This window comes from Engraulis encrasicolus, chromosome 6 (assembly GCF_034702125.1).
Source record: "Engraulis encrasicolus isolate BLACKSEA-1 chromosome 6, IST_EnEncr_1.0, whole genome shotgun sequence".
NCBI lineage: Eukaryota > Metazoa > Chordata > Actinopteri > Clupeiformes > Engraulidae > Engraulis > Engraulis encrasicolus.
In genome coordinates, this window is record NC_085862.1 from 21324666 (window position 1) to 21351302 (window position 26637).

Below are 26637 nucleotides of genomic sequence, written 5' to 3' on the forward strand. Positions count from 1 at the left end.
CTCCTCACCCCATACAATCCCACCCGCACACTACGATCCACTGACTCACTCCTCCTTACTGTTCCCTCCACACACCTGCGCACCATGGGCGACAGGGCATTTAGTGTTGTTGGCCCCAAACTTTGGAATTCTCTTCCACTTTCACTTCGTCAATGCTCTTCACTATCTACTTTCAAATCTAAGCTAAAGACACACCTTTTCTCTTCTGCTTTTTAACTTCACTGACAGGCACTTCCACTTATTTTAATTATCAGTCTACTTTTTTATTTTATTTTACATATTATTTTTCCCACTCATTTTTATTTTATTTTCAAATGCATTCTACTTCTTTTTTCTTATTTTAAAAAACATTTATTTTATTGTAAGTTACTTTTATTTCTATTTTATTCTTGCATTTTTATTACTCTCCTATTGTTAATTCACTGAAGCTTTGTTATACTTTCTCTACTGTTATGTATTTGTTTTTGATTGTAAAGTGTCCTTGGGTATTTTGAAAGGCGCTCAAAAATAAAATTGTATTATTATTATTATTATTATAATGCAATGTTACTTGCATAATGCAATATGGCCCATTCCCTTTCATTTTGGCAATCCATCAGTCAAAAATAAAGTTGCTAACACAAAACAGTCACTGATGCAGAACACAGAAGACATCAATTAGGCATAGCCTACTTAGCAATGAACACACTACTGTGTTTATTCAAACTAGCTCATTAGTGTTTGTTTCAAAGCCTCTTGTTAACTGCCAGCCAAATGCATAAACGAATTTCAGTGGTTGGGGGACAATCAATTTCAAGGTACTGTGTGTGGTTGGCTGGGTCCTGCTGCCACATTTGAAAAAAGCCTCCGGTCGAAATCCTCAGTGTCCACTACCAGTACGTAGTCTGGAGGGTTGGAGGACGCCCTGTTGGGTGGGTGAGGGGGGAAGATGACCAGCTGGTGAGGCAGGAGGCTAGGTGGTCTCCGGCCCTGTTCAAAGGCACTGGCTGCCACCAGCTTACCCGTAATGGGAGGTGAAAGCGTTCTTAACCTCCTGCCAGGTCGCTCGGACAAAAGCACGGCCCCTGGCCCGAAGCTTCGGATGTAGGCCTCCCCGTGAAACGGAGGCCTAGACAGTGCCTGTGTGGACAACAGGCCTCCGTCACTCTTGTGTCCCAACTGATAGAGGGTCCATGTCTTCTCTTTGGGAAGCCTTTCAGCCACCTGACCAGTAGGACTTTCACTTCCAGGATGAATATCACACACAGTGTGGCTTCTATCATCTAAGCACAAAGGGGAAAGAGGGAATGTTACACAATAGATTAATTGACCTATTCCTAAACACAACAGCAGCAGATGCCGTATGCAGCGATGGGAAACGTTAAATAGTCACGCGTCAATAGAGGTTAACGGTGAAAAATGTAGGGGAAAAAGTAAGTGAGACAGACCAACCCCAATTATTTGCTGATGAGGTTTGGCAAGTTGGCGAGCTCGTCTCCTGTGTTGTTTTGGCTGGGGAGGCTCCACAGACCCGAGTCATTTGGCTGTCCTGGCTCTCGGGTGACACCTGAGAGCCCTGGTGACACAACTTCACAGATGTCCTGGACATCTGACTCTCTTTATCAACACCCTGCATCGGTTTGTGGGATATCTGAGTGTCCCGATCAATAGTTGGAAGCAATGTTCTAGATTCTGGCGTGGCAATTGGCAGCAATGTTTTCGATGTTTGAGTCGAGTGGCTGGCCGAAACAAGCACCGTCCTCGATATCTGTGTGGCTTGATCAATCCTGGGCAGGCATGGTGTGGATGTCTGTGTTGACCTTTCAAATGAAGGCAGGCACTCTGAAATCGAGATGACCGAGGGCATCAAAACAAATGTGAGACATGAAGCACTGCTTGGAAATCATTGACTGTTTTTTTGTAATCTCACCTTTAGATGGTTTTCGTGACACTCTTGGAGATTCCAGCCTGTCCGAGGAAGTCCTTCTCCTGATTGGTATTTCTTCAACTGTCTCAGAGCAACACTTTATTGGAGGAACAGATTGGCATCTTGTCCTGCTTCCCTTTGGTGATGGGTGTCTGCCTTGTAGTTTATCAAGGGATGGAGATCTCTCTGTTGATTAACATGTTGCTTTGTTTGTGATTAAGTCATTACTTAGCATTGTACTGTAAGACATTATGGTGACTTCATGCAGACTCTTAAACTCAAAATCTACACTTACGGAGGATCATGGAAACTTTAGGGGACAACCTAGGAAAGGCGATGTTCTCTCTCGATCGTTCAATCCCCACTCCCACACTATCTGCACTTGCTCCGGTAGAGGGAGTTTCTAAAGCTGAAGCAAGTGTTGGGTCAGTAGGCAAAGTGTCTATTAGGTGTTCAGCACTGTGAGTTGTTGAAGACGGCGCTTGTGGATTCACTTCCTCAACAGTTGCTGTCTCATCCATGTCTAGCTCAGATTCCACATCCAGTGAGTCTACAGGGTTAAGGATATTTCAATTCAACATTATATATTCTAATTTTACAGTCAGGCCTGGGAACACATGCACTGCAGAGGTGTCAAAAATAAAAGTAGGCATCAATTTGTGGAAGTAAAAATCGTAGAATTGAATTCATTCACACCAGTACATGATATTACACTAGCTATTCCACTGTACCTACTGAGGTACATAGATTGAATTGTTACTGGAAAAAAAAATCTTTAAAAAAAAACTGCCCCAAATTTGATCCAACCAGCTCAGAATCATCTGATCGTAAGATGGGACCTGTAGATCAGTTACGGGGTGAAGTCACCTTTGTTGGAAGGAAGCTGTAGCTTGTGGGATTTTTTAATTTTATTTAGAGCACTATATATATTTTACTTTTACTTTTGACACTTCTCATACAGTCTAACGGTGAGTGGTCATAATTTCCAGTCATGCAGGCAGCCTTTCTTCACTGAGTGTATACTGTAGCTGGTATGACCGGATGCACATTAGCCCATTACCTGTACAGTACACTTTGTTTACCAATTCCCCATTCAATATGTAATTAGTTGATCACTATGCTAGAGGACAGAGATGTAAGACCAGTACCCCTCAAAAACAATAACACAGACACACACACCACCCAGTACCTCGTAGCCTCTTAGTGCAGATGGGGCAATTCACACTTTGCTGGAAAGACTACTACATCATTAACATCATGACAACAGTGCTATAACTTTACCAACAGCCTTACGTAACAGATTAAGACTTAGTCGTTTCAGTTTTGAGGACTACAACAAGGTTACAAACATAGGCTATGCATAAAGTGGTTAAGTAATCAGCTACAAATATACTGTACCAGCCAGTAAAGGCATGCATATGACTCCAATTACCTTCCACAGGTGCTTTTGTAAAACCAGACGTAGACAGTTCATCCAGGGATTGTACTTGATTTAAATTCTCTATTAAATTGGGAAAGGGACACCGATTATACCAACGAACACACACTTTCATCAACATAGTGACAGCCCAATATTAAAATGAGTAGCCAACTTACCACACAAGGTAACTTTCATCTCTGAGACCACAGGGGACACTCCTGAAGTCAGAAACGTTTCCTCTGTGAGTAATTTTCCTTGTACCAATGTTTCCTTACTTACAACTGTGTCTTCTTTTGGCAACAGCAGGGTCGCACTGGGACTCTGTACTGAGTCCTCAATACTGATTTGGCTCGATTCCAGCAGTGGATCCAGATTCAAAGCTGCTTCAATTGACATTGAGGAAGTTTTGGGAGATAGTTTTGGGGAGCTTGTGCCATTTACTGGGCCTGTTGACACCTCTGAAATGTCCTCTACACTCTGTGACTCGACTGCAGACAGAGTTTGAGCTTGTTGTTCAACATATGGTGTCTGATCAGCATCACTTCGCTCTTGTCTCGCCTCATTCAGCTCTGCTGATGGTGAATTCAGGTCACGCTCACTAGATAAAACTTGGAGCGTGGGTGTATCCGGCTCCAGCTCTGTGCTGCTTTGCACTTTAAGCCCTTGGGAAATTCAAATGCATGAACAGAAAACATTATCCCACCCAGTTTCACAATATACTACTTCAGAACACAACTCAGAAAGTTTTGGCAGCCGGAGGAAAAATACAGAATAAGCACATTTTTGGTGGTACAGAAATCTTTGTTATCCTGTTCTACTTTCTTGGGGGATATGCAAATAAATATCAGTACTTAGTCACTACTCATAATTCACATCTTTTTTGTTAACGAGCTGTTTCATTTCTGTGTACTTTCAGTCTCAGTGGTCAGTGGTCAGTGGTGGCGGAGCAGGGGCGGAGCTGTGTGGAGGGGATATTTTTCTAAGAGCATAATTTATCCGTCATCTTGACAGGGTTGAGAGAGTGAAACCCCTACCACATTTCTATCAAACACAGGCGATTAAACTGGTGAGCGGATCTAGTACCTGCCTTGAGAGCTCATTGCAATCAGCAGATTCTGAGCTGGCTGGAAGTTTGTGGTAGGGTTGTCACTTTCTCAACCTGGGACAGACACCTGAATACATAAACGGTGCACATGTATCTTACCAGATGTCCAAGACAAGCTGGGGGATGTTCTAGGAGAGATCTCTGTCCCTCCAGAATTCAATGTCTCAATGATGATGACCTCCTCATTTGTGGAAGATGGTGGGCAGCAGCGGAACTCTGACACTTCTGAGGGTGGCTCAGCCACTACATTACTCTCACTTGAACACAAAACCACACCGGAAGATTTAGTTGAAAGCACCACTGCACTGGGTGTCTTGATAAAGGGAGCTCTCTCCTCAGCTGATCCAGCTGGTGCTACAACAGCACTGTCACTTTCTAAGCTCTGAATATCGAGGACTGGAGAGTTCACTACAGCCATTGATATTTCTTCCACTACTCCTGATTTTTCAGAGTCTGAAGTATCAGTGACTGAAAGGTGCACATCATCAACAGAGCCTGTGGAAGGTGATGATACTCCCTCCAACACATCTGAAGTAATACCAGATCTGGGAGGCTCCTCCATGGGACAAGTGTTCTGAGTCAGCAATCCACAAGGAGTGAGTTCAGCCTCTTCCACGTATGTTGAAATCAAAGACGGTGAAAGCTTTTCTATACTCGTTTTTGGTGATGCCACTTTCTTTCCAAGGATGTCAACTGTACAACAGTTCTCTGTAACATAAAGAAGCAATTAGTGCAAAACGTATCAAAAGTTTCCAGATTAATTTCAGACATGAACAACTAATACTTGGAATGCGTATCTGGTTCAGCTATAAATACGGTCTCACAAATATACTGTATGTTGTATAACTTACCAGATGTAAAAGAGTGCTTAAGAGACAATGGAGAACATTGGAGTTTCTCATCTTGCTCAATGTTTTCAATACCATAGTGTGTGATTATTTCTGCTACTCCTTTTTCTACTGCTGTTTCAGAGTTTGTTTTTAAATTCTCTTCTTCTAAATGTGTGTGACTTGAACATTGGGCTGCATCCATAGTTTTTTGTATAGGCAAGTCATTTCCAAGACATGGATCAGGAAGGTTTTCTGAGTCATCGGCCATGTGTAACATGGAAAAGACATCATTACGTTCTGCAATACATAGAAGCAATCAATGTAATGTATATTGAAAGTTTCCAGATTAACAACTAATTCTTGGAATGTGTATCTGGTTCAGCTGTAAATGCTGTTTCACAAACAAACAAACAAACAAACTGTATTTTGTAACTTACCAGATGTAAAAGAGTGCTTAGGAGACAATGGACAACATTGGAGCTTCTCATCTTCCTTGATGATTTCAATACCATTATGGGTGATTATTTCTGATACTACCACTGCTGTTTCAGAATTTTCTTGTAAGTCTTCTTCTAAATTCATGTGACTTGAACATTGGGCTGCATCCAAAGTTTTTTGGAAAGGCAAGTCATTACCAAGACAAGGATCAGGAAGGTTTACTGAGTTATTGTCCACTTGTGACATGGGAAGGACGTCATTCCTTACAATGCTTTGCTGTGAGGATGGTGATTTCACTTCAAGTGAAACGTCAACTGGTTCCACAAGTGAAAAGTTGGTACTTATTTCATGTGGACCCGCAGCCATGTCCTCTGATGTTCCAGCTGACCCAACAACAGCACTGTCACTTCCGGTTTCATCTTGACCAGTTGGCACAATGTCAGTAACTATGTTCTCTGATGTTTCAGGAGGTGCAACTTCAAGGGAAATGTCAAGAGGTTCCACGTCAGAACTTATTTCATCTTGACCAGTTGTAATAATGTCAATAGCCATGCATCTCTGCAGCTGCTCCTCTGATAAGGCGCTCTCACAAATATCTGAACTTGACAGCTGAGGAGACAGTCTTGGGGATCTTGTTCCCACTTGTGACACTTCAGTACTTGTTTCATCTTGACCAGTCATTATAATGTCAGCAAAACCATTCTCTGATGTGTCAGGAGGTGCAACCAAGACACTATCACCTGGTGACTTCTGTACAACATTGGCAGAAAGATTTCCATCATCCAGTGAGCCTATACATATAGCTGAAGGTACTCTTTCCAGCACTGCTGGCATATTAGGCTCTGGAATCATTTCCATGTCATTGGCCGCTTCTGACATGGTAGGTACATCACTCCTTTCAGGGTCTGACTGTGAGGATGATGAGTTCACTTCAAATGAAACGCCAACTGGTTTCACGTTTGAAAAGTTGGTACTTATATCGTCTTGACCAGCAGCCATGTCCTCTGATGTTCCAGCTGACCCAACAACAGCACTGTCACTTCCGGTTTCATCTTGACCAGCTGGCACAATGTCACTAACTATGTTCTCTGATGTTTCAGGAGGTGCAACTTCAAGGGAAATGTCAAGAGGTTCCACGTCAGAACTTATTTCATCTTGACCAGTTGTAATAATGTCAATAGCCATGCATCTCTGCAGCTGCTCCTCTGATAAGGCGCTCTCACAAATATCTGAACTTGACAGCTGAGGAGACAGTCTTGGGGATCTTGTTCCCACTTGTGATACCTCAGTACTTGTTTCATCTTGACCAGACATTGTAATGTCAGTAAAACCATTCTCTGATGAGTCAGGAGGTGCAACCACAACACTATCACTTGGTGACTTCTCATCACTGGCTGAAAGATTTCCACCATCCAGTGAGCCTACACATATAGCTGAAGGTACTCTCTCCAGCACTGCTGGCACATTAGGCTCTGGAACCATTTCCAAGTCACTGGCTTCTTCTGACATGGTAGGTATATCACTCCTTACAATGCTTTGCTGTGAGGATGGTGATTTCACTTCAAGTGAAACGTCAACTGGTTCCATGTGTGAAAAGTTGGTACTTATTTCATGTGGACCAGCAGCCATGTCCTCTGATGTTCTAGCTGACCCAACAACAGCACTGTCACTTCCGGTTTCATCTTGACCAGTTGGCACAATGTCAGTAACTATGTTCTCTGATGTTTCAGGAGGTGCAACTTCTAGGGAAATGTCAAGAGGTTCCACGTCAGAACTTATTTCATCTTGACCAGTTGTAATAATGTCAGTAGCCATGCATCTCTGCAGCAGCTCCTCTGATGAGGCGCTCTCACAAATATCTGAACTTGACAGCTGAGGAGACAGTCTTGGGGATCTTGTTCCCACTTTTGACAATTCAGTACTTGTTTCATCTTGACCAGTCATTATAATGTCAGTAAAACCATTCTCTGATGAGTCAGGAGGTGCAATCACAACACTATCACTTGGTGACTTCTCTACATCACTGGCTGAAAGATTTCCACCATCCAGTGAGCCTACACATATAGCTGAAGGTACTCTCTCCAGCACTGCTGGCATATTAGGCTCTGGAACCATTTCCAAGTCACTGGCTTCTTCTGACATGGTAGGTATATCACTCCTTACAATGCTTTGCTGTGAGGATGGTGATTTCACTTCAAGTGAAACGTCAACTGGTTCCATGTGTGAAAAGTTGGTACTTATTTCATGTGGACCAGCAGCCATGTCCTCTGATGTTCCAGCTGACCCAACAACAGCACTGCCATTTCCGGTTTCATCTTGACCAGCTGGCACAATGTCGGTAACTATGTTCTCTGATGTTTCAGGAGGTGCAACTTCAAGGGAAATGTCAAGAGGTTCCACGTCAGAACTTATTTCATCTTGACCAGTTGTAATAATGTCAGTAGCCATGCATCTCTGCAGCTGCTCCTCTGATAAGGCGCTCTCACAAATATCTGAACTTGACAGCTGAGGAGACAGTCTTGGGGATCTTGTTCCCACTTGTGACACCTCAGTACTTGTTTCATCTTGACCAGACATTGTAATGTCAGTAAAACCATTCTCTGATGTGTCAGGAAGTGCAACCACAACACTATCACTTGGTGACTTCTCTACATCACTGGCTGAAAGATTTCCATCATCCAGTGAGCCTACACATATAGCTGAAGGTTCTCTCTCCAACACTGCTGGCATATTAGGCTCGGGAAGCATTTCCAGGTCACTGGCCACTTCTGACACGGTAGGTTCATCACTCTTTTCAGTGCTTGGCTGTGAGGATGCTGAGTTTACGTCAAGTGAAACATCAACGGGCTCCTCTGGTGAGACGTCAGTGCTTATTTCATCTTGACCGGTAGTAACAGTGTCAATAGCCATGCATCTTTGCAGCTGCTCTGATGAAGCTCTCTTAGAAACATCTGAACTTGACAGCTGAGGAGACAATCTTGGGATTCTTGTTCCCACTTGTGAAACGTCAGCATTAGTTTCATCTTGAACAGTAACCATGCACCCTGAAATTCCTGCTGACCCAAGAACAGCATAGTCACTTTCTGCTTCCTCTTGGCCAGTCGTTGTAATGTAAGTAACAACATTCTCTAATGTTTCAGGAGGTGCAATAACAATACTGTCAACATTGGCTGAAAGGCCTCCATCATCCTGTGAGCCGTCACATGTACCTGAAGCCTCCAACACTGATGGCATACAAGGCTCAGGAAGCATTTCCAAATAATCAGCCACTTGTGACATTGGAAGGACATCACCAATTTGAGTGCTTGGCTGTAAGGATGCTGAGTTAACTTGGAGTGAAAGGTCAACTGGTTCCTCTAGTGAAACAGCAGTACTTAATTCATGTTTAGTTTCAGTTTTAATAATGTCAGTCGCCATGTACACTGATGTTACAGCTGGCCCAACAACAGCACTTTCACTTCCTGAATTGTGAACATCCAAATTTGTATCTCGCTTAATCCATTCAACACTGGAAGCAATTATTTCTGATACTGATATTTCTGCTGCTGTTTCATAGGCTTTCTGATCTAAATTAGCATGGCTTGAACATTTGGCTGCATCCAAGGTTTTCGGTGAAGAGATATTGTCGCTAGACGAGAGCAATTGAGAGTGGTCTTCTGCTGGCACCATTGCAGGCAGGTCTGGGGATGATCTCTGAAGCTCCTCTGATAATGTGGTCTCAGTGCTTAGTTGCGCGGATGCCCACACCACTTCTAGTGGCACATCAACTGGCTTTGCATTCTCTCTCTCTTGAAAAAAAGATAGGCATAGACAAAAATTAAGGTCAAAATAACACTTAAATGTGAGTATAAAACTAGACAGTTAAATGTATGTTATTCTCTATAACTGTGGCTATCCTTCTTACCAGATGTAGAGGATAATTCTGGAGATATTAGCCTCTCAACTGACTCCACTCTCTGAGTAATGTTCTCTCCACTTGATGCTGAGGATGCTTGTATTTTGCATTGAACTTCCATATCTAAGTTTTCGGCTCTTGAGCATTCAACTGCCTCAGATGTTTTCTCTGAAAGTACATCTTTATCAACAGGCAACAGCCCCAACAGACCAAACAGCCTCAATTCATCTACTGGCACATCTGCTGAAACTTTAGAACTTATTTCATCTTGTCCAGATGAGTCATCTGCCTTTTGTGACATGGAAGGGTGATCACTACTTTCACTGCTGGGTAGTGAGGATGCTGATTTCACCTCAAGTGACACCTCAAATTCTTCTGCAGTTGTTCTTTCTAAAACAGATGTAAAGGTGACCAAGAAGATATTGAAACAAGAACAAATGCTGGGAATGGAAAAAGTACAACCTGTACTGTAATTAGGTATATGTTATGGTCTTTTCATTTATAATTTACCAGCATCTGTCTTATCAGACCTATTTCATGAAAACCTTTTAAAAAATAAGAAGGCACCCAAGAAATTACATACCTTACAACATTAATGCATACATTGATACAGTAAATGAGGAGGGTCAGGAACACATTTTCATTGTAATTGATACAAAATAAACGTTAATTGACTATTCTGGGTTTTAATAGCTATGTGCTCAGCTATCATTTGTTGTGAAGGATTATTTGAGACACTACTAATATCTGAAAACATGTGATCTCATCTCAACAGCGTACTCTGTGTTCAATAGATTTTCCTCTGGCACATGGAGCTCTTACTGTGCCAAACAAAATGTTGAAACAATGAGCACGGTTACATGCAAGGAATATTCCGATTTTAATGGTGGCAGTATTTAGTTTGTGCACAAGTCATGTGAACTATATTTATTCCAAATGCGTCTGTGTTCCCTGAATATTTCAGAATGTGTTGTAAACTAAAAACCTACAATATTCTGTGTTAAACCAGACTGCTCAATGCATGCAATTGCACTCACAGATCTAATTTGAGGACCCTGTTCCAGTTGATGGTTACCTGATGTTTGACTTGTGGTGTAGTCCTCCTCGCCTGGTGTCACTGTTGTGGAGGTTAATGTCTCTGCTGATGTTTTCTCCAGTGACTCCACAGCAGTGGTGTCACTTACTGGTCCTTGGGGAGTGGCTGAGGGCACTGTGGCCACCGCTGATGATTCAGTAGGTCTGTTTTCCACTTCCAAACCTGATTCAGTTTCAATTGGATTGTCTTCCAGTGTCAAGCCTGATTTGGGTTCAATAGGGTTGTCCTCCACTGTGGTCAACGCTGATTTGGGTTCAATAGGGTTGTCTTCCACTAGCAGATGTGATTCAGGGGTGGCAGGGTTGTCTTCCATGGACACAGCTGATTCAGGTTGAATTGGGTTGTCTTCCACTGTGGTTAACGGAGATATTAGCCTTTCAACTGACTCCACTCTCTGAGTAATGTTCTCTCCACTTGATGCTGAGGATGCTTCTATTTTGCATTGAACTTCCATATCTATGTTTACTGCTCTTGAACATTCAACTGCCACAGATGTTTTCTCTGAAAGTACATCCTTATCAACAGGCAACAGCCCCAACAGTCCAAACAGCCCCAATTCATCTACTGGCACATCTGCTGAAACTTTAGAACTTATTTCATCTAGACCAGATGGGTCATCGGCCTCTTGTGACATGGAAGGGTGATCACTACTTTCACTGCTGGGTAGTGAGGATGCTGATTTCACCTCAAGTGACACCTCACATCCTTCCTCTGCCTGTGTTCTTTCTAAAACACATGTAAAGGTGACAAAGAAGATATTGAAACAAGAACAAATGCTGGAAATGGAAAAAAGTACAACCTGTACTGTTTGTACCACAAAATATGTTGAAACAATGAGCAAGGTTACATGCCAGGAATATTCCGATTTTAATGGTGACAGTATTTGGTTTGTGCAGAAGTCATGTGAACTCTATTTATTCCAAATGTGGCTGTGTTCAGTGAATATTTCAGAATGTGTTGTAAACTGAAAACCTACAATATTCTGTGTTAAACCAGAATGATTGATGCATGCAATTGCACTCACAGATCTAATTTGAGGACACTCTTCCAGTTGATGGTTACCTGATGTTTGACTTGTGGTGTAGTCCTCCTCGCCTGGTGTCACTGTTGTGGAGGTCAATGTCTCTGCTGATGTTTTCTCCAGTGACTCCGCAGCAGTGGTGTAACTTACTGGTCCTTGGGAAGTGGCTAAGGGCACTGTAGCCAATATAATTAATTAAAATAATTTACCAGAAGTAATGTGCCCTATCCTACCACCAATCATTTTGTGCAGAGGGTCTTAACATTATGTGTGCACTGAGTACTGTCACCAGTGTATTAGTCAGGACTTACCGGCTAATAAACCAGAGGTCCTTGGTGTTGATGTAGGACACCTGGAACTCTCTGATGCTGTCGCTGTATCACCAATGCTTTGACCTCTTGATGTCATTGCAGGTGGTTCCGGAGCAGTTACAGTGGTCTCTGCTCCAGGTGATGAAAAAATTAACCGTTAATACACAGCGTTATAAATGTGCTGTTACAAGAATGGCAATGACCAAGTCATAGTGCATGGCTAAAGGCCTTGAGTTATGTCATAATAGTGTAATACTATGGAAGCTAACATTTTGAATGGATATTACAGCGTTCCACTGGTGGAACGATGTGCATTATGGGGATACTAAAAAAAAAAAAAAAAACAAGTATACTAATAAACTGAGAAATTGTAGGTAGATAGATAGATAGATTCCTTTATTGTCCAGGAAAGGACATTTGTTTTCAAAAACCAGCAAACTTGTAAATATCAAATTCGCGCACACAAAAAACATTCAGACAGTACAAGCATAACATCAAGACATCAAAACATCACATCATCAACCATGTAAGATATGAGGTTAATTGTTAAAATTAAAACACTTAACCTGTTGCTGCTGAACCTGGTCCACAAATATTTTCCGCATGTAGAGTAAGAGAAGTGTCAAGAAACTCTTCTTCAGACGGACCTTTGTGAATTATGACCACATGTGGTACACCATCTTCCAACTCAGCATCCTCTGAAATGGTTAAAACATAATGTGTGTGAAATGAAAATGCTCTCTCTACAGATCAACCAAATTGGGCCTTTAAACAATAAGCTGTGCTTCAAAATTTGTGAAACCATAATCCTGATACCTGTTGTTATGGCAGACATTGGGGCATATTCTGACCCCTTTGCTTCAATCAGAGACGGTGAGGCAAATGCCAGAGATGACTCCGATTTGCGGAGATCCTGTCTGTCTGCTTCAAAATCTGTGTCAGGCATTTCTTCGATTGATAAAGCTTTGTGGATAATCACTATATCGGGGAAGGCATCTGTGTCGCCCACCCTTTCTGTGGATTCACTTTCACTTATATAATCATCTTCTTCTGAATCCTCAAACAGCACTGTGATGGAAGAGGCCGTGTTTGCTGGTGAGAGGTGGTTGTACTCCATGCTACTATATGTTGAACTGTCCACTACTTCAGTTGCTGAAGCTGTGTATGAGCACTGTACAAGTGAAGACAGCCTGGACACGTCTTTAAGACTTTGCTTGGAACTAGATTGAAGTCTGGTGTGGCTGTGACTAGATGTCAGATCAAGGCTCTCTTTAGAGAGTCTCAGAGGGACGCCTGTCACCACTGTTGGTTCCTCATCACTTATCGTGTCCTCATCCCTCAGGGAGCCAACATCTCCAGGCATATCAGATGATTACATGGAAAGAAAAAGATACAGAGAAAATATAAAAAGCTTTTTTCCCCAAAACGCTGTATGTATATTTTAAAAAATTAAGAGTTTTGTTGCCTTTGTCTGTTAATAATAATGAAATCAGTGTTTCATGTTGAATTTTAATTTTAATTAATGTTTGAATAACACAAACCTCTATCAACAATATTTTTCTCTAAATAGGTCACCTAAAATCCTCTCTACCCAATCAGATCAAAGAATAATTAAAATAGCCTATTGATGGTGTTACAAGGAATTAAAGGAGACAAGCACATACAAGAGTAGCATCATGATTTTTTTTTTCAGAAAAATATTACAAAATAGCCAATACACTTTTCAACAATTTCACCCATTGTATGTTATGAATAAAATACACAAATCTCTCTTAAAACTGTTAAAAAGTGCATGCCATTTATAAATGACAACGTCCCATTATGGAATATACGTACATTTCCGTAATGGTTCAGTATTAAACTCTATTGGTATGATAACAGGTCAAAATAGAAAATATTTCCTTATTTATACGTATTTCTCAGGATAATAGGATATTTCCACATTTCTGGGAATGTGAGAGGGATATTTGAAGAGTTCAGATGCAAAACCCCCTAACTCCATTTCTGGAGACCTGCACTTCTATATTTTTAGAGAACCCCGTTGTTGGTTTGGTTTACATTCATGGACTTGATAATACATATAAATAGTTATATTGCATAAATAAAATTAAAAATATGCAATTTTGATAGCTTTTATTAAATAAAAATGAATTAAGATTATTTTCTGAAAAGGCACTTAGGGGGTTTTGCATCTGAACTCTTCATTTATACATTTCCTGTGGGTAGTGGTACGTCATCCCATTTCTGAAACTGCAGTGAAGGCCACTGCACTCAACAATGTTCTGAACCTGGGCCTCCAGGGTACACAACTCTACAACAAGAGCCAGGTTCATTGGTATGACAATCAGAGTATACCCACAATCATCAAGCGAGTCCATCAAGCCTCCCACACCATCCCACATTCATGCTGTAGATATGAAATTATACTTTGGTAACATCATTTAGAGCAGTAATAGCTGCTGGGTATTTTTCAGTCTGTCCTTGCTTTCATGGACCTGCTAGTTACTGCCCGTTACTACAGCTACCACAGTTTCAACAGGTTGTGGCCTGGGTGTGATATGTCTCTCAGAATGTTGGCCTTTTTTGGCAGCAGGTGCTATGCAGGTCTTCCAGTGAGGGAAGAGAGAAGCTGACTAATGTTCTGTGCTGTGTTTATGATGGAAGATGGTAGAAGTATGGTGACGGATGTATGAGGTACTGTGAAGTGCACTGCACTGTGCTCATAATCTAGGCCAAGAGCCGTTTTTCAAGCTCAGCACATTTATTGACTTTTCACATATAAAATGCACATTTTAATGGATAACAAAGCCAGTTTTAATTAATAGAATTTCGAAATAGTGAAAAAACAAAAACCCTAATTGGACGAAGTCATCTATACAGGACGGTACCCCAAAATAAAGGTTAAAGGTCAATTTGGGAAAGTGACCACAAGACATATATGATAGGAATCAAAGGTCATTTAAGATTTTCCAATGAATATCTTTAATCACTCCCATATAACACTATCCAAATTCTGACTTTTCTGATGCTGTCTTAAAGCCACATTTTTTTAAAAAGAAAGAAAAATCTATTTAAATGCCTTTTATAGCTTTTCGGAAAGGAGCTCTTCATATACTATATAACTACCTTTTTTAAATGATCAAGAGGCGCTGAGATTAGTTTCATCAGTAAACAAAGGTGTTTGTCACATAGCTTGCCAGGACAGAGTCCTTCCAAGTGTGCCTGGCAGCTTTCTTGGGAGAAATTCACAATGTCTCCAGATGTTACCTCTTCAGGCATTTATTTTTGAAAAAGACACAAGTGATTTACAGTAAAACATGTCTACTTATATCATAAAATATAAACATGGGGTATTGCATGGACCTTAGAAACCTGTCAAAATAATGAATACACTATTTTTTAAGGGAACTCACCATGTGATGAATTTTGACATGCTGTTGTGGATACCCTCTCCAATTCTGCAGTTGTAATGCCAGTTTGGAAAAGAAAACAAATGCATTTGATCAATTGCAAAGAAAAAATTAAATGCATTCACAATTAAATAAAATGAACTAAACCTCACACATTTTTAGCGTGTCGTTTTTTGACTGATAAAAGTTAGGCCATACAGAACAGTGGGCCTTACCAGAGGTTTTGGGGGACAGTGTTGGTGTTTGGGGTGTTGACAATGTTGACTCCATTGTCTCAGCTACATTCTCCCCATTGAGTACATGAGTTGGTGGTACTACAGGTGTCACTGTTTGGTAGGGATCCTCTCTCTCCAATGTCCTGTTACTGTCATTTGCAACAGGCATGGTTTGCTCTGAAGACACACAGACTTCACCCTTTGCCTGCAGTTCAGAACCATCTTCGGTTGACTTGACGGGTGCTGGCAATGAGCTAGAAGCTGACGTCTTGAGGTGCTCTGATGAAATTACAACTGAGACGATGCCGCTTGAATGCTGAGCAGCAGACAATCGAGGGGACCTGATTTCTGTCTGATCAACATCTGTATCGATTTCATCTTGACCATTTGCCCTGAGACCATCACCAATCTGCTCTGTTGACTCGGGTAGTGTTTCAACAGCAGTGTCACTTCCAAGCCTGTGGATGTTCACAGCATCGTGGGTTGACAGGCTAACTTCCACCTGTGAGGTTTTGGAAGTTGCAGATGGCACTCTCTCCACCGGTCTGATTACAACGCCAGATTCAGGGATTTCCTCCCCTGAGGATGCCTTGTCAGGAGCATAGTCAGCCTCTACATTTTTCAAAAAGGAGGAAGGGGTACTTGTTTTTGTGTGTTCATTTCAAATACAGGCAAAATCTTATATAAATCAATCTTGTTTTGTTTTGTTTTTAGACTGGTAACTGAGTTTTTAAAAATGTCACCATAGAGTATGTTTCAAAGACATTTGATATTAGAGGCTAACATGCAATTAAGGGCATGTTCTCTGCACTTGTTATTGTAGTTTGCAAGCATCCTCCTGCTGGCAAAGAAAACATTATGTCCTGTGCACATAAAGTACATCCAGATTTTGAATGACTTTCTCTGAGAAGATATTCTTGATGCGTCAGAGGATAATGTTATAGACCTGAATCTAAAACCTGTAGTGTCAATTGCACCACACAAACGGCCTTCATTTGGTGTTCCAAGCACATTTTCCTTCGTAGAGTCAGCTAAAGATATAACTGCATTACCTTGAGTCATCAAAGGCACACTGTGGACCACTGTCGACTCTGGCTCTTGGCTCTCAGCATGAAGTGAATGGCTGTCATCTTGAACGCTCATCTCAGAGGGAGGCTTGAGATTGATGGCCACATGGGGATGACTATCTGACTCCACAGCAGTGTCTGAAATGCCAGAGAATTATGTCTGTGAATGGTCTCATTCGTTTATGGGACGGGACACAGTGGAGTACAGTACAGTTAACTCAACACCTAGAGAGGTAAATTTAACACTCAGAGTGTTGATGACAAGTTTTGAATTTACACTGATAAAGTTGTTGTGTAGCTTTCTGGAAGAAGTTCAGTTAGATTAGCATTCAGTAGGCATGACACAGCATCTGTAAGTACCCACTGACTGTCAACTGTACCCCACCCCCAACAAATGAAGTCTTACCTAACATACACGATGTCTTTGGTGATGACGTTGGATAACTAATATTCTCTGTTGATTTCACTGAATCTCCAATGGCCTTGTGTCTTGGTGCTTCTTTAGACAGTTCAGGAGCAGCTAACGTGGTGTTCAGACAATTTCAAGAGAAACAAAATGTGACAATTAAAATACATTTGTAACATTAAGGCGCGCTCTACTTAAAACAACAAATGAAAATAATACTGCAACAATAATCAAGTAAAATAAATGTACAATACCGGTAAGTATAAAAAACAAGAATATGGCCACCTAGTGGCCTTTCCGAGTATTGTTAACCTGGAATTTATTTGTTACCTTGTGTGAGTGAAGTCACAGTACCTGTGTTCAAATCATGATTACCTAACCTTAGAAGACCTTACGTTATTGTTTGTGTAGCATACACTTAAGAATCTGTCCATGGACTGCTGCACAGTTAATATTTTTATTTAAATGTGCCATGACCATGCAATAGTTTTTGGATATGATTACGTTTTTCTGCAATTTCTGAACACTTGGATTTAAGATTTAAGGTTCAATGGTCCACTGAAGGGACATTACTGTACCTGTGGCTAATCCTGTTTCAGAGATATGTCCTACTTGTTGTGGAAGACAAACGTCAAAGCACTCTTCCTCAGACGGGGCTTTGTGAACAACGACCACATGTGGTACTCCATCTTCCTCCTCAGCACCCTCTGAAATAGGAAGAGGAATGTGCAAAATCAAAATGTTTTCAACGATTAAATTATAACTGGAAATAGTAGAGTGGAGTAACTTTATTGATTCCCAAAGGGGAAAATAAGGTGTCAAGTAGCTTACACAAATACACCTACATGCCCACATGAACATTTCAAGACACAACAGGCATTAACACAGGTCAAAGTCAAGGGTGAAATAAATGAAATAAAGCTAAGTCTTCACAATGAATCAAGTCCAGTTGGAGTGCTACCTGGAACTACTTTGTAAAGATGGTGCTCATTGGTGACAGGCTTAGTTCATTTTAAAGGTTGAATACCAAGACGCTCATCTTTGTCGTTACAGTACGTACGGTCTGCTTACTTCATGGCGAAGGCTTCATGCCGAAACGAGTATTTTAAGTCATGTTATGCCCAGTAAAATAAATACATTTACTACATTATAGTAGTAAAATAAACACATTTACTACATTAACTACAAAGAAGATGAGTGCCTTGGTATTCTACAGTCTGCACAATGTTATAGTGTCATGCATCAGCTCTAATACCTGTTGTTGTTGTTTCGGTGGATAGTGTGGGATGCTGTTCTTCCGTGAGGGACTGGTGAGAATTCACCAAAGGTGAATCAGATTTGTGAAGGTCCTGCATGTCTGCTTCAAGACTGGTCTCTGTCATTTCCTCTACCAATGGAGCTTCGTGGAGGATGACTATATCTGGGATGGAATCGCTGTCAGCCACACATTCAGTGTCAGCTGCCGATTCACTTTCACTTATATAATCATCTTCTTCTGAATCTTCAAACAGTACTGTGATGGAAGAGTCTCCGAGTGCTGATGTGTAAAGGTTGTACTCAATGCTACTACATGCCGAACTGTCCACTTCCTCATGTGCTAGAGCTGCGTGTGCGCTCTTAACGTGTGATGACAGTCTGGTGTGGCTGTGGCTGTGAAATCTGGTGTGGCTGTGGCTGTGACTCAAATCAATGCTCTCAAAAGAGAGTCTCAAACCAATGTTCCTTGTCATTTCTGTTGCATCGTCATCATGTCCTATGTCCATTTCTATTTGTGTGCCATCTCCTGAGACATCAGAAAGTTGAATGAAGTAAACGTGTTATAATATTGTGAATAATAATCATACTAAAAATAATAAATAACAGTTATAAATATTATTACTCCATTTTCCAATGGACTAATACAACAGAGAAATAATACATGTTTTTTTTCCCTAAATCGGAGAGAATAACTAGCTGGGAAATGAACCTGGATCTCCGGGGTATTGAATTACCACTAACTGCCACACCAAAGAGCCACGCAACACCAATACAGAGGTCTTAGTCATATATGTAACTTACCAGGACAGAGTCTGTCTTCCAGGCCTGGTTGGGGGCTTTCTTGGGGGATATCAATCGTACCTTCAGATTCCACTGATGAGAGTGATGCAGAAGACTGCTTACTCTCCATAGTCTCAAGGCTTGAGACATTGCCGTCTGTGACATGATTATCTGCAGTGTCCTCTTGGGTCTGAAACAAGCCTCCAGACTCGTCTGAATCTAAAACACAGCAATACAATCTGCTTACCTGCAGCCTTACAATAGGTCCGTTACACTCCCCACTCGGCTGGGCTACTCTTCAGTGTACATTTCTGAAAAGTGGCTAGGTAGAATGCCTGGAGATTTTAGATGCGAGGACAGGCTTCCCTCATCCACAGGTATATAATGCCTTTGAGCAACACCACAGTATACCCTCATCTATAGACATATGCCTCTTTTCCACTGCCAGTTTTCTGGCAAGCCTACAGCTCGACACAGCGTGACTCGGCCGCCACTTTTTGCTTTTCGAACAGGCACGACACAGCTCAATGGTAAAGCAAAAAGTGGCGGCTGAGTCGTGCTGTGTCGAGCAGTAGGCCTGCCAGAAAAGACATGTGTGTCTTTTCCCTTTACCACACATCTTTCAACAGCGTAACTTCTGTCTTCACCAGAGTCACATGGATGTTGATGTGTTTTGTAATCAGCTGATGCTATGTAGGTGTTAGAAAGTCACACATCAACACCCATCTGAACCTCTGATGAAGACAGAAGTTACACTGTAACATGTCAGGTAAAGGGGAACAAATGTAAATGTCTGAAACAAAAGAAAATTAATGACTTAACAAGAATGAATGATTGATTGACATAATGAGCTCAATACATCTACTGTATTAAGACTGCTGTTGCTCCAGGCACTGATCGTGTTCCCAGTTCACTCTAGACTGGAGAGTTCTTTTCCTTCACTTTCATCACAATTTTAGGTCAACTTTCTGGGGCAGGATGGGATGTAAGCCTTTCACTAATTACCACATTACAGTCATCTTTATAACAAATACAGTACAGTAAAAAAACACACACACACACACACACACAAACAGAAATCTTACTCATGGAGCTCCCTGAATCTGCACTTGAACGTAGACATTGATCTGAAGGCACTGAGTAGAGGACAAACAGCTCAGTATCATCCTCAGCGTCGTCCGAACCAGGCTCATCCATCACTCCTGAAAGAGCACACAACATGCTGTGATTAACTTTAAACGTACAAATAATGAAAGGATCAGAGGTGTCAAAAATCCAGTTCTGAAGAAAGAAAAAAAGAAAGGAAATAAAAAACCCGCCACAGTTTGATTCAGAGATGGCTGGATCAAATTTGTGGAAGATGTTTCTTTGTAACTCTCAAAGCTGGAATTGACACCACTGGAAAGGATACATTGCAGGATCCCTATGAGTGTTGACCATGGTAATTACCCGGGGGCTCTGATGTTTTCTCTGTGCTTTCCTCCTTTTGACTTTGTGGGACAGTTTGGCATGGCGATCTTTCTGAAACTGCCTTAGATGGTGAAACGTCCTGCACCTGTGGCGAGGAGTTGTATGAGGATCTGTACATCTGGCAGGGGTAGATGAGATCCACTTGCTCAGTAGATGCTCTCACAGCAACCTGGTGCTTATGTTCTTTTGGATGGTGGGCCTCAGCTGTTTGAGGGGGTGGTGGAATTTTCACTGCAATAAAGGAGAAACCAGCGACATGTCAACTCACTCACATCAACTCACTGTGACCAATTTGACCAGCGTTTACCTGCTTGAGTTTCTAGTTTGCGGCACTGTGCCATGTAAGCCCATAACATGCTCATCATCAATATTACTGGGTATTACAGGGATGGTTAGGCTACCGTAAGCTGAAGTAATTGGCTGCTTTGACATTGTGCTCACAACCAGTGTTGTTTACCTGATGTCTCCTGGGATGTCTCTGTAGATTCATGCCTGTCATCTGACACAGTCTCTTCAGTAAAAGGAATTTCTTGTAATGCATTACTTTTCTGCTGTGTTACCAGCTCAGAATCACAGATTGAAAACTCTGCCACAGTGTCTGACAGATAGCTGGCTACCATTGTAGATACAGTCAACAGTTCATTGTCATCTGCAATGCAGACGTCTTCTATGAGAGTCTGTTCTGGCATTTGTGGAGGCTGGCAACATAATTTGTGTTTGGCCTCACAGACTTCCTGAAGGTCCCCTAAAGGAGCCTGACTCAGGTTCGGTGTGGGTACAAGAGAAGTAACAGTATCTGGAATATCCTCAGAGATGGTGACAGAAGGATCCTCTTCAGTGTCTTCCCTGGACTTTACTATACAAGACTGCAAAGGACACTGAGTCATGCACAACCCAACACTTCTGGACATATTTGTCCCATGATTCCTGATCTTGCCCTTAGACTTATGGACCACAGAGTCTCCAGGCTCATCTGTCTGTCCTGTCCCTTGCAGCCATGCTTTTAGGTTTCTGGTGCCGAATGGAATAATCACCCTTTGTTCAAAGTTACGGAAGTAATATTTTTTTAAAGATGGTCTCATTCCTGTAGAAATGGAGAGTAATAAGACAATTATCTAGAAAACAAAATAATGCTGCCATGTAATGTTCCATATCTAGACTATATGACAAAGACAGGCCCACCTCTTGATGTGCGATATCCTAAGGACAGATCTGTGATATTCATCGTGGGATTGTCTGCATGAACAAAGAATGATCATTGTGAATATTAACTTATAGACTACTGTAGCAATCTACAGTGTTAATGTTTCATTTGTGCACTTCGTTTCACTGCTGATGTTATTTACCATCTCTGTACTGCAGGAGTTCTTGAGAGTAATCTGCAAGAAACTGTCCCATGTGTTTGGGACATTCTCTCGCGACGGCCTGAGTGACACATTCCAGCCACGTTTTAAGCCCGTATGGCACGATGACAGTGCGTCGGGTCTTGAGCCTTTTTTCCGGCATCTTAATGTAAGAATTAAGTTGGAAAAAGGTTATTCACTTGGCCCAATAACTGCTGTACGTAGCTATGACAGCAGAGTAGCCTAAGCTAGGCCTACGGACTAGGCCTATTATTTCAACCGATGCTGAAATGATGTGCATCAGATTTGACTTACCTCGGCAAGCGGCGTCTCCTTGGTGATTCGCCACCAGAGTACAACCAGTTACTGGCTTTCAATGTGTCACTTTGGCCTACATGGTTTGTTTCCCAGTTGGGTCCATAACAAACCCTCCCGCAGCAACAGCGCACTCTTTCCGAACGCAAATTCGATAAAAAATAACAAGACGTTCGATGGCATCCACACATTCCATCGAATGCGTAATGTGTCATTTACGCAAACACGCTCTAACACTGTAGCCAGTATTTTTTTTATGGTAGGCCTAAGCAAAGCTTCTTTTAATTCTTCATAATACACCGTCTCTGGCCTAGCACTGTAGCCCAGTATTTTTTTTATGGTAGGCCTAAGGCCATTTTCGTTATTCGTTTCAATCCAATAAAAATCTCAAGAGTCTTATCACCCTCTTTATCAATCTCTTTCATTCTTTCACTCAAAATATGCTTTAGCCTATAATTCGCCCTGCAATTTACAAAATAGTGAATGACTAGAACCCACGTACAGTATCCTATAACTAGTCATGTCATTTCCCATAGCAAGCTAAATATGTGGTGTTTCGAAGTAGGCTAATATGCAATAATAATATGCAAATGTGTTGATATCCATTCGTTTATTGTTTCTGTAAAAGGTATCATCTCTTGTCAATTTAATCTTCTCACTTCATCTTCATCTTATTCTTCTTCACACTGCCTTCAGAACATGACTGTGGATTGTCATGACAGGACGGGTGGGAATCCCCCTTGTTGACCGGGGCACTGCATGGACGCTGCTGCCTAAATGCAGCCTGGCCGGCGTTAGTCATGTCTCCAGCAGGCATGACTGTGTATGTGTACAGAGGATATGAATACGGGGCATAGGGATGCCAGCCTAGAGGAGCTGCGGGAGGATGCAGTCCCGTACCACCACATGCGGTCGCCTGGCCTTGTCCTGGAGGGGTGCTTGGCGGGGCATTCGCAGGGTGACCTTGCCTACTTGGTGACATCTGGGCCGATTTCGATGTTCCATGTGCAGTGTTAATCTGCATGGTTTCGTAGGGCCTCCCCATCCGACAAGGGGATGTTTGGCCTGCTCGGGGATAGTGCCAACATGCGCCTTGCATCGGGTAGGGCGGGTGAAATGGCATGGGCGTCCAGAAGCACCTGGGAGGATAGGAGTGTTGTTCTCTCTCAGAATTTTGGTCTGCTCCTTGAGTGGCATCCCCATCACATCCATTTGATCCATGGCTACCAGAGGAGTGTCTCTGATAGTTGGGGTGGTAAGGATAACCATAGAAGCCGGGGTTCCAGGAAGGGCAGGGTGCCAAAGGCCGAGTCGACTGTGTGCAGACATCTATGTTAACATATACAAACAACAAGAAAAACAAACAGAGGTTACACTGGACTCTGGAATAGATGCAACAACTGCAAAAACATCTTTCTTTGCTGTGCACCATCACTACTATTCAAAAGCCTACAATTCAGTATTACTTTATCATAAAATTCAACACTACTTTACAGGTGTGTTTTCACAACCAATGTGGGTGGTTAAGAAGTGAATTAACGCGACAGTGCATTTCAACAAAGCGACGACTTACCACTGTTACTCCTGCTTGGTGACTGGAGTTCTGCTGTTGCATTGCTGGGCAGAGCAGGCCACTCTGTTTGTGTGGACTTTGTCTGTGTGCTGTCCTCCTTATTTGCTTCTACTGGATTATACCAAAATACCTGTAGGCTTTTCAAAAGTTCCCGCTCCTTAGGATTGAGCAGTTGGTTATTCTGGAGAATCTCTCCTATCGGAAATGGCGTTAAAGACGCCACATCTGATGGGCGTAGTTTAGCTATTTCAGCTTCTGGTGAACTGTGCGGAGGAATGGCTGATTCATTTAAAACTATGATCTTAAAAGGTAAGTGGGTAACAGAGGAAGTGGGGTCTTCACTGGAAATGTCCTCGTTTGTGTTTGGAATGGCTCCTGAGTGTCCTGCTGCAGGATGGTCACCTGCTGATTTAGCTGCATCTGCATTGTTTTCAGTAATTGGAGGGCTGCTCACATCTGTGCATAAAGAATTGGGGGCTTGGATGGGAACTATGTCCCTTGCTTTTGCAGTAGTGACTGACTCTCTATTTGCGCGGGGTTCACCCACTGTTGAACTGGCACCCCCTTTTTTGACAGAGCTTGGAGGGTTTGTCATATTTGTGCATGAAGAAGGGGGAGTTTCACTCAGAATTTTATCCTTGGTTTTTGGAATAGTTGCTGAGTTTCCTGTTGTTGGACGCTCTCCCTGTGTTGAGATTTGATCACCTTCCTTGACACAAGTGGAAGGTTTGGCTTGCATATTATTTGTCTGTAGTCCTCCTCTAGTACTTGAATGTTTACTGGACATCAAATGTTGCTGTTTCATAGGCTGTGTGGTGGCTAAAGACTTTTCAGAAGTGTCCTTTTTCTCTTGACTTTCTTTTTCCGGGGGTGCTTCCAGATGATTGGTTGTCATTGCCGCATCACTTGGAATCTCTTCAAGGACTGCTGTTTGATCAGATACATGCTCTGGTTTGAGATACCCCATCCTTTTTAACTCCTTTTCCAAACCATTTACTGGGATCGTCGCCTCCGCTAAAAAAATAATAATAAAAAAAAATAAACACAATGAAGAGATGAAGGGATTAGGTGTTGGCTTTAGACGCTGTTTACTATCCCATTAACTGCACAAATTCCACAGGAATCAAAAGCTTACCTGCACGATGGAATTCCCTGACAAGCCTCTTAATGTCGAAATTGGGGTGTCCTGCTGTGGAAGAGACCATTACAAGATTAGTACAGCCTCTGTTTTTTATGATTGCATTGGCATTGCATGCTTTAGGCTATGGCCTACTCACCCTTTCTAAATTCTTTCAGTCGAACAAAGTAGTACAGTACAAACAGCAGAATGTCGGGGGGCTTCTTCGCTATCACTGCTCTCGTAATGCACTCCATTATTGGATGTAGCCCCTCGGGGATATTTAAGCCCTTTCGTGATACCGTTCCGGCCATCATTTATGCTGTTCTGCCGGAAGTTTATAACGATGGCTACTCACATGAAAGACAGAGAGACAGACAGGCAAACTGATTAATAGCCTACATAAATGGAATGTCTTCGAAAATAGGCCTAGACTGCAACAGGTGAAATATTTCAGGCTTATCAGTCACAATCATCGTTCGAATAGACTTATTTTATCATTAGCCAACGTAGTCCCAAGTGTATAATGTAGTCAACGAGGTTTAACATGATTCAACAAGTAATACAAATGTATAGATAAGGATGCTTGAATAACTGCAACTCACAGATAGGCCTAATGCTACTGAAAGACGCCGTGCATTTTCCATGGGAAATCCGATCGAACTCAGAATAATCACCATAGTAACAGGTGATACCAAAAGGCGCTGATATGCGCTTTCGTTTCAAATGATACTGTCGGTAGGGCCTACCAAACATTAACAAGCTGTCTAAGTTCTGTATGGGTACCATTTCTTTTGGAATATTAGACAAATATTCGACAAAAAATATATAGAGGCATAGAGGATACACATAGAACTAATACAATTGTTTCTATGGAGGATACAGGTCGGTGGGCCGTTCTTATTTTAAGTTCTACCTGAGAAGCTAAAGGCGATCACGCGCGGCGTGGTGGTCTTTCAGCACCAAGGACAGCAGAGATTCTGGGCGCGTACAAAAACAGCGTAGGCTACCGGTGGGGGCTGGGGGCTGGGACATCTGGCAAATTGGTGTGATGTTTTTTGCATCATATTTGTGAAAAAGTGGTGGTGACAACCTAGGTTTATCTCAAGTGATATGACCATGTCCCCACCATCTACACCAAAAACTACAGCCATGCATGTGCCTATTATTTGTGTAAATAATAGGCCTAGCCTACATAAACGCACACTGTTGTGAAAATGACATTAGCGTACATTGACGTCTAATGTGAAATGTAGCCCGTAATTATTTTCATAGAGGGTATCACAAAGGATCCAACTTGGGTTAGAGGATCCAAATTGGAAAAATATATAGAGGCATTGAGGATACAGGTCGGTGGGCCGTTCTTATTTTAAGTGCTACCGGAGAAACTTAGGCGATCACGCGCGGCGTGGTGGTTTTTCAGCACCATGGACGGGGCGCGTACAAAAACAACGTAGGCTACCGGTGGGGACTGGTGTCTGGTGACATGTGGCAAATTGGTGTGATGTTTTTTGCATCATATTGTGAAAAAGTGGTGGTGACAGCCTAGCCTAGGTTTATCTCAACAGTGGTCATGTCCCCACCATCCACAGCAAAAACGACAGCCATGAATGTGCCTTTTATTTGTGTAAATAATAGGCCTACATAAATGCACACTGTTGT

The 26637-nt window shown here is 42.0% G+C and overlaps 2 protein-coding genes across 9 annotated transcripts; both read right to left on the minus strand.

The window, feature by feature from the left end:
• Window positions 1-653: 653 nt before the first annotated feature.
• Window positions 654-22361, minus strand: LOC134450868 (mucin-16-like). 8 transcript variants are annotated; one of them, XM_063200888.1, is made up of 28 exons: window positions 22286-22361; window positions 21974-22133; window positions 21810-21863; window positions 21085-21711; window positions 20607-20858; window positions 20243-20359; window positions 19179-19376; window positions 18376-18903; window positions 17699-17827; window positions 17121-17234; window positions 16700-16852; window positions 15648-16259; window positions 15436-15480; window positions 12839-13375; window positions 12589-12720; window positions 12023-12151; window positions 11753-11887; window positions 10670-11416; window positions 9604-9984; window positions 5699-9487; window positions 5283-5558; window positions 4531-5139; window positions 3503-3988; window positions 3339-3407; window positions 2202-2315; window positions 1910-2092; window positions 1432-1821; window positions 654-1262 (listed from the first exon to the last, which is right to left on the minus strand). In XM_063200888.1, the coding sequence occupies exons 2-28, from the start codon at window positions 22131-22133 to the stop codon at window positions 793-795; spliced, it is 11436 nt and encodes a 3811-aa protein (XP_063056958.1). In that variant the 5' UTR covers window positions 22286-22361; the 3' UTR covers window positions 654-792. The 8 variants fall into 8 exon arrangements, with proteins under 8 accessions (XP_063056958.1, XP_063056957.1, XP_063056956.1 ...); XM_063200887.1 differs by having other exon boundaries at window positions 2202-2456; window positions 5283-5513; window positions 22286-22360; XM_063200886.1 differs by having other exon boundaries at window positions 2202-2456; window positions 22286-22360.
• Window positions 22362-22878: 517 nt separating this feature from the next.
• Window positions 22879-25636, minus strand: LOC134450870 (uncharacterized). The gene is made up of 5 exons (XM_063200895.1): window positions 25581-25636; window positions 25136-25325; window positions 24994-25047; window positions 23859-24872; window positions 22879-23614 (listed from the first exon to the last, which is right to left on the minus strand). Exons 2-5 carry the CDS (start codon window positions 25290-25292, stop codon window positions 22941-22943), a joined length of 1899 nt encoding a protein of 632 aa, XP_063056965.1. The 5' UTR covers window positions 25293-25325; window positions 25581-25636; the 3' UTR covers window positions 22879-22940.
• Between the last annotated feature and the right edge of the window lie 1001 nt (window positions 25637-26637).